The sequence below is a fragment of the Haliaeetus leucocephalus genome, unplaced genomic scaffold, assembly GCF_000737465.1.
Source record: "Haliaeetus leucocephalus isolate CR32 unplaced genomic scaffold, Haliaeetus_leucocephalus-4.0 Scaffold473, whole genome shotgun sequence".
NCBI classification, from domain to species: Eukaryota; Metazoa; Chordata; class Aves; order Accipitriformes; family Accipitridae; genus Haliaeetus; species Haliaeetus leucocephalus.
The window spans coordinates 2,386,806-2,401,347 of NW_010972909.1; the positions used below are offsets into that span (position 1 = coordinate 2,386,806).

Here is a 14,542-nt window from a genome sequence, read left to right on the forward strand (position 1 = left end):
GATGGGAGCTGACAGCAAATCGTTCAGGCAGAGGGACACAGGACAAACGGATGTCTAGCTGAGCTCTTGAAGGCTGTTGCTGAGTGGGGGGGAACAGAACATCTTCTTGACTTACTGGCATTTTAAGGAAAGAGTGGAAAAGCTGGGAGTGACAGAGCATCCTCTTAGAAGATGTATTTGTTTTGCTACAAATGTCAGCAGTGCCTCTCTAGAAATTGGATTCCAAGTTTAGTGAACTTCTGATTGCGTTTGCATGTTCTGCAACCAGAGAAGATGTGTCTACCTGCAATTTTCAGTCTCACTCATTGAACTAACAAGATGCGACCTCTGTTTCCTAGAGCTCAGGACACTTACATGACCATGACAGAGGTGCTATAAAACCACACCAGGTAAGAGGTGCATATAGGGCACTGGTTTGTTTGTTTTCAGTGTGGTCTCTTGAAAAGAATTGGGTAGTGTCCAGTGCTGATCTCACTCTTTTTGTGGGCTAAATTAATGTCTTTATTCTGCTTGGCAGTGTGGGCCAAGAAGAATTTTAAAATGAATGCAAGAATTTGTGGTGTGCAAGATGTCTGAAAGTACCCTCAATTGGTTTTGTGTTTCATCAGTGTGGTGTTACAAATGGGCCTGTGTAACGCAGAGGAGTGTCTGCGAGTCCTTACTGGTTGACAATGTGAATGGTGTCGCAGGAGGGGCTGTGCTGGCGCTCTTTTAAGTGGAGGAAGATCCATCTTGCGCTGTTGTTGGAAGTAATTATGAATCTGTTTTCATTTGAAGAAAGAAAAGCCCAGTTAATGTCATTTCATGTTTAAAATGTGAAGCTGAGGCATAAATTAGTGTCCTGCTGCTACTGATCCATGGAGGAGTCATGAGCTTTGAAACAGAAACAGACCCAATTTCTGAATGTCAGTGGCTGTACAAAAAAAGTACATCACATTGGAAGACGAGTTTTAAGCTTGTCTGTTTTTGTGATACTATACTCTTAAAAGAAACACTGAAAAAACTCTTCTATCCTTTTCAATGTAGAAAGGGGAAAAATCCTGTCTTCTACTCTGGGCATGTCCAGCCTCAGGTTTCCTGCTCTAACAGGAGGAATTTTTTCTGGGAAGAAATAAACTGTGTATTGGGAACTCTCACCCATTCACTGAGAACATGTCTTTTTTTCCTCAAGACCAGGCTGGGCAGAACCTCTTGCTATGACAAGAATTAGGACGCCAACCTCACGTGCTGGGCTCTGCCCTCTGCTTTTGTTCTGTTGCTTCTTCACAGGCTTCAGGTCCGGTCTTTTGACTCTGAACTCTTCTGTACCTGTCAGTTGGGAGTGATGATGGCTTACTCAGTGGTGAGGTTTGCAGGAGAAATTGGTGACGGTGAAGTCATCGAGGGGCTGGTGACAGTGCAGCTCCACATCTGTCATGGCTTGTGGGTACAGGGTGGTGACCTGCTGGTGGGGGGGTTGCCCACAACTGTGGTGGCCCAGCGTTGTAGGAAGCTCAAAGCAAGCAGAGCAGAAACAACGGCTCAGGTAAACACTTGCAGATGGTTGTGGGGCAGCAGAAGAGCTGCTGGCTCTGAGGCATCTTGCTGGGCTTCCCAGAGAACTTCTTAGCCGGGGTGGGCAAGAAGGCTGAGACCTGAGTGTTTTCCAGAAGAGAATGTTGCAGGGCCTTGTGTCAGGGAGGTGGGAGTTGATGGGAGCTGCTCAGAGAAGGCAGATTCACTCATCTGACCCTCAAGGGTGTCTTGAAAAGCGTGGACTGCCTTGGATGTAGGCAAGGGAGCAAACTCTTTGCCTAAGCTCCTCTTCTCCAGATGCTTTTTATTGCTACTGTATGGAATTAAATAGATGGGAATTAAGCGGATTCTTGTGTGCATTCCCGAGTCATTGCAGATTCCTAAAGGACGGTTTTAGTCTCTGTGGTGGGTAAGTAGGGCTGACCCTCTGAGTCCTGCAACTGAAGGCCCCACCTGAGCACCAGAGGAACGGGACTGTGTGCCAGGAGAGGTAAAAGCACAAAGTCTGGCACTGGAGGAGCTTGCTTCAGGGGGAGGAGGCAGGAAGGATGTAAGTGTGTATTTAGGCCCGCTTCAAGGAAAGCTGCAAAGAGGCATTGGCGTTTATATATAGGAGTTAACAGGTAGCTTTTTTTTTTCCTAGTTAAAAAAGACCAGGTTCAGCCTGAGTAAAAATTGACCTTTCCTCACAGTTATTCAATTTCAGTCCTCTTTGTCGCGTCGCTGGCTGTGCAGCTGCCGTGGCCTCCTGCAACAGGCAAACTTGAGCACTAGGTGTAGGGAAACCATAGGAAACACACACTTCCACCCTTTCTCTTTTTTGTGAGGCAGCTTTTTTTATATCCATTGTGAATGCGTCCAAAAGTAGCAAAGAGCTTGGAAGGCCACTCTGCGTTTCTTCTTCCTTTTGCAGGTCAGCTTCAGCTTCTCCCCATGTTCCCCTCCTAAAAGTCAACAGATGGAAATTATTGGAATGGAGAGAAAAGGGGGCCTTTGGGTTTTTTGTTTCAGAGCTTGGTAGATGAGAGCTTTGCCTCTTGCACAGTGCTGTGAGGCCATGTGGAGAACCTGCCTGTGGAGGAGAACTTCAACACCAGAGGAGGCTTCTGCCTGGGTCCCCGTGCTGCTCTGTTTAATGAGGCGTGCTGGCTTTTGGCAGGTTTCTGACTGGCTGCCACTCCACGCCACTGTCTCTCATTAGGTAGGACATTTTTAGGCACTGGATTGAATTTACTTCCATCCCATGCAGACCTGGTGGTGGTCTGCTTTTTACACACTCCAATTTACAGAGCTAGGGCCAAGCTACTAAATTATTAAGCTGGGGTTTTAATAGAAACCCCTGTGTAGGCTTAAATTGTTTCCACTCTATTTGGAGTTTCCTGCTCTGCTGGTTTTTATTTTGTCCCGTGCATGAAAGCGTGGAGGGAGGAATTCACAGGAAAGCACAGAGGCAAAGCGGAAGAATTCAGCCTGAGAGCACTAGAGAGTACAGACGAAATAAAAGGTTAATTGGTACTGTATCCAGCTCTGATGGAGGTGATAGGGGGAAAAAAATGCTTCCTAATCCCCATGGCAGTTCAGCGGAAACTTGTGTGTTCGTTTTCAATGCTGTTTGTAAGTTAGGTTTCTCAATAAAACATTTTCTTGCCCAACTATTTTTGACTTGACCTCTTCCCCAGGGCTTGAAAGGGGTGTTTGTCAGCAAACACAGCTCCCCCAGTTTTTCCCCCAAACCCTGCTGCCGCCAGCGGGACGGCAGTGCTCTGTCTGGTGGGACGGGACTTCCCTCCTTGGTGGGGGATGCCCCTTCCAGCTTTGCACCGTTCCCACCCAGTCCTACCCTTGCTGCAGGCTCTCCCCTACAGCCCCACACCGCGTACTGGGTCAGGATTGCACTTACCGATTAAGTACTATGCAAGTCAGATCTGGTCAGCATGGCTTGTATTTTAGCACTGCACCAATAAATTTGTGTTGTTCCTGATGACAGGTTGTCCTGGTTTCAGGACACAGGTACGGTCGCTGTCCTCCACCAAATGGGTTGACTGTCATGCAGTTAAAGTGAGGGATGTTGTTTGAACCTGTGCTTCCTGGTAGACCAGGAGTTCTCAGCACTGATTCCCTGAGGCCGCTTCATCACGAGCAGCGACCTCCTTCCTCTGCAGGTAATTAGATGGGAGAGGTTTGGAAAAACGGTGATAAGAGGTGGCAGTGAGCTAAAACTGGTCGGTGTGTGTCCACTCCTGCCCTTCACTCGTCAGCCACTCTGGGCATGCACCGAGTCCCAAGCGAGGGGACGAGGACAGAGCATGGCTGCAGGATGCGTGCCCACTGCTCAGACATACTGGTTTGAAGACCCAGCCCACTGGAATGACTGGGGTTGTTGAGCACAGCTACGGCAAGCCAAAGCAACCGAGCTTCAGGTGTGTGCTTGAGAGCTTGGAGCAGATCTGTTACCAAGCTCTCTGAATATATGGTACATCTTACAACATGTAAAACAGCTTAAACCGTCCGACTCTGCTCATTTGAGTACAGTACTAGCAGCTATCAGCTGAATCCCGCCTGGAGTTTGCAGGTCTGGCTGAAGAGAAAGTTGGGCTGTGAATTATAAAGGCTACCTTCGTCACTCAGTGGCAGGAATAGCACTGCAGTTCCTGTCATTGTCATCATGCTCGAGCCATGTTTGGGTACTTACCGTGTTTAATTGCATGGCTGATTTACTTAATGTCTCTCCTGGGGTCACTCATAACACTTTTATTTTTAGGATTCGGGGATATTAGGGACACTAGCAATCCACTGTGGCTCTCTCTCAAAGCGGGGGTTTTCCAGGCGCCAATGGTAATAACAGCAGTGGCTTCATCACAGAGCAACCTGGCTAAGGCGATGAAATTAGCACTGGCAAGTATGGTAGAGCTTAATGCTTGCAAATGAACAGTCTCCACTGAAAATACACTACAGGTGTAGGCAGAGGCCATGAGTTCCCTGGATTGGGGTAACTTGGAGGATGTGCATATGGTTTATTGGGAAATTCTGGCAGTGCCTGTTGTTTTTCAACCCTGTAAATAAAGAATTTTCTGATCAAATACTCAGTGTTTGGGTGTAGAACTGAGGTGGTCATATGTCCTCCCTGGTATACAGCTATGAATTATCCCATTTCATGACAAACTGGTTATGTACCTACAGAGGAGCTCCTTTGTTCCTGGCTGGTATACTAGTGGGGCATCTAAGGTGCTTCTCGATTGCTTTTAGGAAAGACAGTGTGCTGAAAGGCCTGCGGTAACAGTTGGCCTAACGTGCCTCGCTCTGCTTGTTGTTTTTAAACAGATGGACCTCTCTGTGGAAACTCTTTATAGCTTCATGCAGGAGCGTCAGAAGAAGTATGCCAAGTATGCGGAGCAGATCCAGAAGGTCAACGAGATGTCTGCCATCCTCCGGCGTATACAGATGGGCATCGACCAGACGATCCCACTGATGGAGCGGCTGAACAGCATGCTGCCAGAGAGCGAGAGGCTGGAGCCCTTTAGCATGAAACCCGACCGGGAGCTAAAGTCTTAGCTGATCTGGCAGGCTCCCCCTCCTCACCTTCCACGCTCCAGCGTTCAGCGCAGACGCGCTTCCAACGGGCTGGACTGGCAGATGTTTGAAGCGGACGGCAGTGCTGCCTGACTCTCTGCCAGGGCATCAGAGGAAGAGCAGCGTCAGCTGCCAGAACTGCGCAGCCAGGAATCCAGGAGCTCCCCAGTCCCGTCATCTGGAGAAGATGATTTACCGTTCTTTCATCTCCCTCCTCGTGCCCTCCTGTCTCCTTTACCGCTACTACCACCTGTGCTGAGACATTTGTTTCATTGCTGTGACTTAGATTGGGGTTTACAGAGGAGGACCTGTCTTTCATCTGATTTCTGTTTTTTTACTAGGAAAATTCAAAGGGATACGGGGTGTGACAAACCCTCTAACATGGTTTTTGTGCCACTGGGGTTTAGACAATTAGATGGCTGGCAGGTATTTCTGAGATGTCCTGGCCTTGGAAATGTGTGTATTTTATAGGTGAAAGTGTGGGAGCCAGGAACTGGCTTATTAAAATCTGCCTATTATCATAATTAACATGGTTTGCATGGCAGGGTTTTGGCATGTCCTCCTCGAGGCTTCTGTTTTTATGGGCTCGCTAATTTATGAGGCTGTAAAGGAATAACTGTTCCAGATACGTATGTCTGTTAATGTTAAGCAAGCCTTAGCGTTCCTCTCCCCCTTGCCCTGGCAGTGTCCCTGTGCCCCAGCTGGTGGCATTTCGTGTCCTTCACCTTGCACAGTGATTCTGACAGGTGCTGGCACCGACCTGCTCACTTTGCCTCCCAAAGTTGGACGTGAGGTGTCTTTTTTTATTTTTACTGGGACACTCCAGTTATCTCGGTGCTGTCTTTTCTACCAGAGGGTTGCAGTTGTTTCTTTACCTTCAAGTGCATGGGCTTGGAGGGGGGAGACACGAGAAGTCCTTTGGGTCTTTGCGTTGGCTTAGCTGCCGTCATGCCAAGAGTTTGCCTGAGCACGGTGTTTAATGACTGAACCCACGTGGCCCTTTGGGACCGTGCTCAGCAAACTGCTCCAAAGGCAACAGGATGTTCTTGCCTTCTCCCAAGCCGAGGGCCCTGCTGGAAGGCAGACGGTGTGTCCGTGCCACCCGGGTGATGGGCTGGCCTGTAGGAGACGGGTTTGGTTGCCAAGTCTGTCACTGGTCGTCTGGCTGCAGGCAGTTTGCAGCACCTCTCCGAGCTTTGGTTTCTCCCTGTATAAAACGGGGATATTTTACATGCTGCTGTAAAAATATTTACGGATCTAGAAATAGGGTTTAACAGCTGGTGTTGCCATTGCGTGGCAGTTCTTGTCTGCAGCAGAAAGAGCATGAAACCAGAAGTGAGGAGCCCTTGGTTTGCTGGGTCAGGTGTAGGTTTGTGTGTGTTACATTAGCCCCAGGATGCTGTTGCTGGCAAGGAGGCTGAAGCATGTCCAGGAGCCCCAAGGGTTGTTGTATGTCAGGACCGCGATTCCGGTGGTGAGGACAGTCCTCTTTGAGAAAGTCAGTGACAGCCCATCTTCCAGTAGAGCACAAGGCTAAGTGACTTGCCAAAGGCAGCTTGCTTCGATGCCTCTTAGTACGTAAGAGTACTTAATCAGCAAAAGATGGTCTCTGACCATTTGGGAATAAAAGCGCGGTAGGTTTTTGATGGTACTAATTACTGCCTGGTGGCAGGAAGCAATTGGCCATGCTCTTGTTGCATTCCCAAAGGCCATGTAGCCTAGAGTCGTTTTTTGTGATGCAGACTGCAGCCAACTTAGATGTGTAGCTGAACCATAGCGGTGACTGGACCCCAGGGCCTGCTGAACACTGTCTGAAAGCAGAATCCCATAGAAATGATGCCCTGGGAAGAGTGACTGACTGCTTCAGAGAGGGCAAGGAACTCAGCAGATTTTCTAGTAAAGGCAGCAGTGGGCCTCTTTGTCTGCTGTTTCCACCCCAGTTGTTGTTACGTGGTTGTGTATATGTAGGTGTACGCTGTATGTTGCACAGGATATAACATCAGGCTTCCATCCTTGCTCATGAGTCCTGCAGTATTTTACACTTGGTTTGTTAAAAGCTTACATGAGACTTAACAACCCATGAAAACCTGCTTGTCATGGCCATGCCCATGAGTGTCCTCATTGTCCATCACAGAATATGCCTCTGCCTCCCACCATCAGACACACCAGAATATTCAGCAGCTTTAAATAGCGCCTGCAGGCGTTTTTGTCCTCCTTGTCCAGATGATGCTGTCTGGAAGTTTAGAATGTGCGACATTCAGCCGTCTGCCAGACGGGATCATGAATATCCCACACCCTGGCATGCTGGAAGCCTATACTGGTGGGAAGATCCTGATATTGGATCTCGAGGCAGGGGCTAGGCTGCAGATGCTCTCTCCTGTAAAGCTTCTAGACATCTGGCCTCACGCTATTAAGTATCGGATCAAAGCATTGCTTCTTGCAGGGCTAATGAGGGCAAGCGAATAGTATTCCTATCTGAAAGCTGCAGGAGCGAGGGCTGCAAATCAGTTCCTTCTTTATTTGCTATAAAACACCTAGACATTGGCGGATAATGGGAGAAAAATGCTTGTTCCTATGAACGCTGGCCTTTAAGCTTGTGGCTATGCTGCTGGGCCTCCCAGCTAGAGCTTTCTGAGCAGCAAGGGTAAATTGTGAAAAACATTAATAGCTTAATGAGAAAGAAATCAGAGCTGAAACGTGAAGGCTGACCTCTTCCAAAGCACACGGATCATCACCTTCATTCCACAGGTGATAAAGTGTTGTATGGGTACCGTAAGATAGTGTGCACCCTCTAACTGTTCTCAAATGATGGTTTACAGTTTTATTTAAAACATTGTCACTGGCTTCGTTAACTATAAGTCTTTGGACCTCTCACCGAGGGGAGGATGTTTCCTGCCGCATCTTCTTGAGCTGCTGTTTGTTGCTTGGCTGCTCCTCATTTGCCTTGCTCTGTGTGCTGCTGTCAGCTCCATCTCGGATGCAGGTGATGCTCAAGGTGAGACACTTGCTTTGCTCCCTTTCCTGCTGTCTAGCAGGAGATTTGAGATGTGACTGGAATTACCTTTCTGCTTCTGAATTTCCTTTTCCAAGCCAAATGCTGTTGGAGAAGGCCTCAGGTATCTCTCACGAATGTACTAGCCGTTCCTTCCACCACAAAGTTAGTGCTATGAACAGAGAATAATCTGGTGTGCTCCACTGAAAACAAACATTTCTGCCCTTTTCTGCTTACTGAGGTGGTGTGTGGTGTGTGGTACAGGCTAAGCTGCTTGATACACAGTCTTCTGAAAAGCCGGAGAACAGGGTGAGTCTCTGGGTCTGTGGTTGCCCGCTGGCCTGAGCTGCTCTGGTTCTTCCCCCGATTCTGCTGTTGCGACCCTCTCCTTTGTGCTGCCGCTGGTGCTTGTTGCATCCTACGCTGGTCAGTGTGCTACACGCGCAGAAGAGGTTCGCTTTGTTGTTTCTGTTGTTTTTGCAATCTAATGCATTGACAGGGTGCTCAAGTGCCAACCTATCTGCAGGGCAATTTCTGTGAAGATCTGGTGAAGGGGACAGAAAAGAGTTTTTGGTTTTTTTAAAAAATATATGTATTTTAAATTAAATATATTTAAATATATTTAAATATTTAAAGTGTATTTTCCCCTCCTCTAAGCTTTTACACAGAAAGAGTAAAAATAGGTGTTTTCACAGGCCCAACTGTTGCATGAGCCAGCCCCTCTCTCTCAGACTGCGTGCCAGTGGTTTCCCGAGTTACTATTGTAATGTCTCTCCTGTACCCGAGCTGCCAGAGCGTATTTGGATTACCAGTCTCGTGGCTGAGCGCTCCTTGGTTTATGGGTGGTTATCCTGCTCGCAGACTTGCTCTGCTTTCAGCTCCCTACATGCTATGTGTTCCACAGCTCCATCATTAAAACGTTTGGTATCGCTCTTTTCCAAGTGTGTAGTTTCTCCGGTTGCCTTGCTTATTCTTCATTTACAGCGCACCACTTCTTGCTGTGATGACTATGGACAATACAGACGCTTTAGCGTGGGAGGTCGTATCTTAGCTTTACTGCTTTGTACGTGGAGCCCAGCTTCATGCCACGGAGATGGCTGGTTTCAGCTGCTTTGGGGTTGACTCTGGGCTGGAACTGTAAGGAAATGTGTGTCCCGGAATGAAAATAAATGTTGGGTTTTTTTGGATGCTGTCCCAATTCTGGTTGGCACTGCTGTCCAGTTTAAATAAATGATGTGCACAGCAATGCTTGTGGCTCACCAGGAGTGGGGTGGGACTGTAGTTCAGCTGGCTGCCTATCTTTTCTGTGCTGGTAGCCTCTTGGAGGTAAAGCAGAGGGTCTGGGATTAGATGGGCTCAGATACTTGTCTAAGACTGCAGCTTCCCTACACAAAGCACTTGTGGTGAGACACTCTCTGCCTGTTTTGTTAGGGCACATGCACCCAACGGCTTTCCTAAGATTCACTGGGAAGACTAAACATGAGCAGCAAAGCATTTCTCGTTTTCTTTTTTTTTTTTTTTTTTTTTGCCCCCTGCCCCCCACTTACCTCCCTGCCAAAAAGAGACCATGTCCTGACAGACGCTTTACATCCATTCTTTGCCAGATTGCAGAAGGAACTAGAGCTGGGGATCCTTGGGCAGGCTGGCTTTCAGGGTGGCCTCTGCCCTGTTGGCTGCTCATCTCCTACAGATTCCTCAGGCATCACGGAATGGGTCGGTTTGCACTTTTAGCCAAAGTTCAGCCTCTTTTCAGCTGGTCTGTGGTACTTCTCTGAGGGTTGTTGGTTTGTTTTCAGCTGCCACAGTTAGGTTTTAATTTCTTCGTAACGTGAGCCTGAACGGGACAGCCTGATGCACAGCAAGGCGACACAGAAAGGAGAGTAACAACTCACCCCGTGGTCCCGAAAGCCAGGGTAGGTCTGGGTGTGCTCAGCAAACCTACAGCATTACGCACCTCCTCAGGTGTGGGGGAGGAGAGGAGCATTCAAAGGGCAATTCTTAATGTCAGCTGCCTAAAATACCTAAAATAACCCTTTTTGTGTTTCTAAAACCTTTTTATTTTAACAGATGGAGAGTGAGCACTGACCTCATAGGGGAGCTGTGACAGTAATATGATGGCCTACTGTAGGACAGTAACGCAACCAGAAATAAATGAGGATGGCTGTAGATTTTGTCAAAACCTGACTCCTAGTTGGGTATGTGAACGGCTACTTTATACAGAGATTTGAGAGAACTTCCCAGTGTAGCTTACAACTAGCACAAGGGCATCCCAGCCCCAGTGCTGGGGAGCTAATTGTGGACAGGCATTAACAGCCCTGTAATCTGCAAAGCACCTGATGACCACTGTGCGCACGGAGGTGGCAGGAGCCTCTGAACTTGGTGATCTTAGGGAAGCCCAGCTTTGAAAACATCCTGACGTGGAGCTGTTTCCAGCAGAAACAGGTTAGTCTAATAAACTTAGAAAATCAGTGGTAGAGAGGCGAGTAAGTGGATGTACCTGCAGCAGAACGCTGTTCTCCTGGCATTGGGGAAGCAAAGCGGTGATGGACTCTCACCTACTGCACAGAAGTGCTGAACAAAGATGTAAATGTACAGGGTTTTTTTGGCTGGCTTGGTTGGTTGGGTTTTTTTTAAGTGATTTGATGCCCCAGCCTTATCACTGCCTGTATTGGCGCTTGCTGAGGGTCCCTGTAAAGAGCAGCTGAAATCCTTCCAGCAGGGCAGTTCCCCAAGTCTGTTTTACAGCATTTTGTGCTAGGAAAGCAGCCCCTTCCCAGAGGGGTGGGTATTGCAGGCTAGAAAAAGCTCCCTTTCCTTTTCTATTTATAGTGGCTGTCATTAATATTCTCAAAGTGCAGAACAGCCGAAAGCTCCACTGCAGAAACACTTCAGTTTGCTTCAGAGCAACTATGTGGGCCCAAGGGCCAACAAGTTCTCTAGGCATGGTTCAAAGGGAAAGGCCAGTTGCCAGGCTAAGCCGGTACATTACAAACCCTGTTCTTCTACCCAAATTCCCAGTTGTGTTTTTGTGTGTATAACGTAATAGTGGTATTGTGTTATAACGCTATAATGTCTAGAAGTACTAGAATTACTCTACTTTTATCTTGGAAACTTTAAGAACAAATAACAGGCTAGCTAGTTTGGTCCCTGTTTAGTCAGGGTGTGGCTAATTAAAATGTCTAGGTAGGTGAGTTTGGCTGAATCTCAGTAATTTCAGATTTAACAAGCAGCAGTAACAGCCTTATTAGGACTCCAGTGCTGTCCCCAGGAGAAGCACCATGCCACTGTTCTGGGCTTTTGATACTACCACTTTCTAGTAGAAATCAATTTATAACTTGTGCTGTGAGTCAAAGCGTAACGAGCAGCTAGCCGATGAACACATAGTACACGTAGCAGCTCATGTAATTACCACATTTTAATTCTCTTCCTTACCGATCCCCCCAGTCCCCTTGAAAGTAGGGCTGCCTGATCATGCTGGGGGCAGGTTTGCCCTGTTTTCCTGTTCATGTCACTCTAGGAATGTAACTGTGATGGTTACCTCAAGAGCCTAGTGACCTCGGGGACCTCTTCCCAGTAATGCCAGTCAATGAAATGAAAATGAAATGTTGATGACATGCATTAGACGCATTTCAGTTGCCTCTTGGGTTTTGACTGGAGGTGGAGTTAGACTGTCTCGTCACAGAGCTGTCTGCTGGCAGGGGCAAGAGTGGAGGGATGGAGGAACAAGAGCAAAGTCCTGCCAAGCAGGTAAAAGGACGAGTGGTGAAAGCTAAAGTGTGTGCTTCAAAAAACAACGTGAGGGAACAAACAGAGCTAGTCTGACCTACTGGGAGCAGAAGTGGACTTTGGAGTAGGGTGAGGGAAGCTAGAACAGGTAGATCTTGGAAGATTGTCAAGTCCACTTGTTTTGTAGGCTAGCGAGCTGATGCCATTTAGGTTCTAGTATTGTGCATGGTTCTTGTTGTACCATGCAATGGATACAAGCTTTCTATGTAAGAGCTGGTATGTCTTGTTTGTAGAAAGTAAGCACAGAAGCTCATGCAGGTTGTTACTTGTGCTCTGGCTCATAGTACGGCCTCTTCTAGAGAGGCCAAAGATTCTGCATTTCCCTTGCTGGGATGATGCTTTGAAATTCTGTTTTAAAAAAAAAAAAAAAGCTTCTGTTACTGCACCTGAGTTTGAAGATGCCATTACAGAAACTTGTAGGCTTTGCCATCTAAGGAGATAACCAAAGCAGCCATATTCTACTGCAGGATTTAATTTCAATATATGTTACGTTTGTATAACCTATTCTCTGAAGGAGCAATGAGGGGCATACTCCTCCCTCCCTCAGCAATTAGAAGTTGCTCTGAATGCTTCAGGACTGGCAGAATCAGTGAAAACAAGTATTTAAACAAGTAATTAAATTCTTCTTCAAATAAGAAATAGGGGAGGCAAGAAAAAAGCATGGGGTTCATTCTAGGTAACAATCAATTTGAAATACTTGCTTCAGAAAGGCTAGCACAGCTGCCTTGGGAAAGGTTTACCCACAACAGTATCAGATGTCGTAAGGTGTTAACACAGAGAATTCCCACTGTTGCTGTTGAAGGGAGCAGAAGTGGGGTGAAGAGGTAAGAGGCCTAAACTGTTAGCGGTGCTGTAAAATCACCGCTGCTTGCGGCAAGCGATCCAAAGCTACCCCATCTGTGTCATTCATTAACAGGCACGCATCCGCAGAGAAGGACACGTACGATAAGGACGAGCCCCCTGCTAGTCCTGGGTGCTGGGGAGCAGGTCATACTGCAGGCGGGTAATGCACGCTCCGTGGCCAGAGGCACGCAGGCTCCTTCCTCAGCCGTTCTATATAAACAGGTACCATTTCTGATTTTATTTCATCATAACATACAGGTAATGCTCATGACACAACAAGATGAGAAACTCACATCTCTCCGAACCATTTAAACAGCTTGCCATACACCAAAGAACATTATATTCATATTGAACATGTACACATTTCCCCCCTCACATCCTCCACTTCGCTTTCCAAACTTCTACAAACCATTTCCAGCATTGTTCAGGTACAGGACGCTAGTTCAGATAGGAGACAGGGCAGCACCCTGTGCAGGACATGGGGTTAAGGCTTCCTCGTACAGGAACCCGTCCCCTAAAAATACTGAGCCTACAGCTTTGATTCATTCAGAGACTATAGTGTACTGGAAATCATGAGGAGCCAGAAGGCCTGATTTCAGTTCCTCAGAAGGCGATTAATCAAACAAAACCCAAACAAACACATTTGTACGTATAGAGAGAAGGGGTGAACACATGTGTGTGAAGGAGCACAAAAGACAGGAAGATTCTTCTGGCTCTAGGGACTGATTTGTGTTAACCCCCATTAACTGATTTAAATCAAAGGCATGGGCTTTTACTGAAATCTGGCTGAGAGGAGCACTGCTAAACCATTTACATAGCATGTATACACACTCAGTGTGTGTATATACCTGAAAATAGCTGTAATGTAATTGCTTTCACTTGATCAGTAAACAGAGACAAGTGGCAGTATGTTTAATGAATAGCCAAGACCTGACATGCTTTCCAGCGTGGTGTAAACCTATCCCTTGCCCGGACTACCCCTTCTTCCAGCATCTCATACACACGGCACGAACACAGCCTCTGGGTTCAGTTACTCCTGGTGCTCCCTCGCTGTGCCTTTTGCACTTTTGAGGATCAAGTTAATCAATGCTGTAGCTTTCAGTGCTATTTTCAACAGTCCGCTGTAGGAAATTAAAGTCACATCCTAGCCACAAAACAAAACAATGACAAAAATCTTTTCCACTTTTCAATATAGTAAAACCTGAGATTTGAGTCACAAACAAGCTAAACTTACAGTAAAAAAACCAAACATAACCCAAGCTGCTGACTTGAATTAGGGCTTCAGTTTGCTGCTGATGAATTTTTTTTAAAGCTGTTGGCCAGGCGTAAGTATTTGTTACATGTGATTTACAATTTTCAGCTGCCTGCACTGAAACGGGACAAAACAATATAGTTCCCCACCCCTGCTGACACACACGTTCTCTTGTTCTGAGGGGTGCTGGGGAAGACCGAGATAACACGCGCACAGCTCCCGTGGGAGCAGGAAGGATGAAGCTTTACTCTACCTCTTGCAACAATGCGCGCACATAAAATAATTTGAGCAGTGGCAGCCAAGGTACCGCACGAGTGGCGAGCTGGAGGGGAAGCAGCTGGTTCTCTGTCAAAAACAACACAAGAAGGGCTGTGCCCGATCTCCTGTAAAACACTCGCGCTGGCAGCAGGGAAGTGACACCTCCCTGAGCTGACGTGTTCCCCTGGGGCGGTGAGGGTGCGGAACTGGCCAGCAGGAGCTCGGCTACAAGTGTCACAGCCAAATCACGCGTGGGCACACTGGGAAACCATGACCCTACGCTGGGATGCTCGATGGCCAGTATCGAGTTCCTCAGGAGCTGTGAG

General features: G+C 47.4%; 1 protein-coding gene across 1 annotated transcript in view; it reads left to right on the forward strand.

Moving 5' to 3' along the window:
- The window catches only part of LOH12CR1 (loss of heterozygosity, 12, chromosomal region 1), a 76,530-nt gene extending 67,878 nt beyond the window's left edge, over positions 1-8,652 (forward strand). Inside the window, exon 4 of the mRNA XM_010575306.1 lies at positions 4,837-8,652. Within this exon, the coding sequence (XP_010573608.1) occupies positions 4,837-5,067 (231 nt within the window). The 3' untranslated portion in view covers positions 5,068-8,652. The remainder of the gene's footprint in view (positions 1-4,836) is intronic.
- The last annotated feature ends 5,890 nt before the right edge of the window (positions 8,653-14,542 follow it).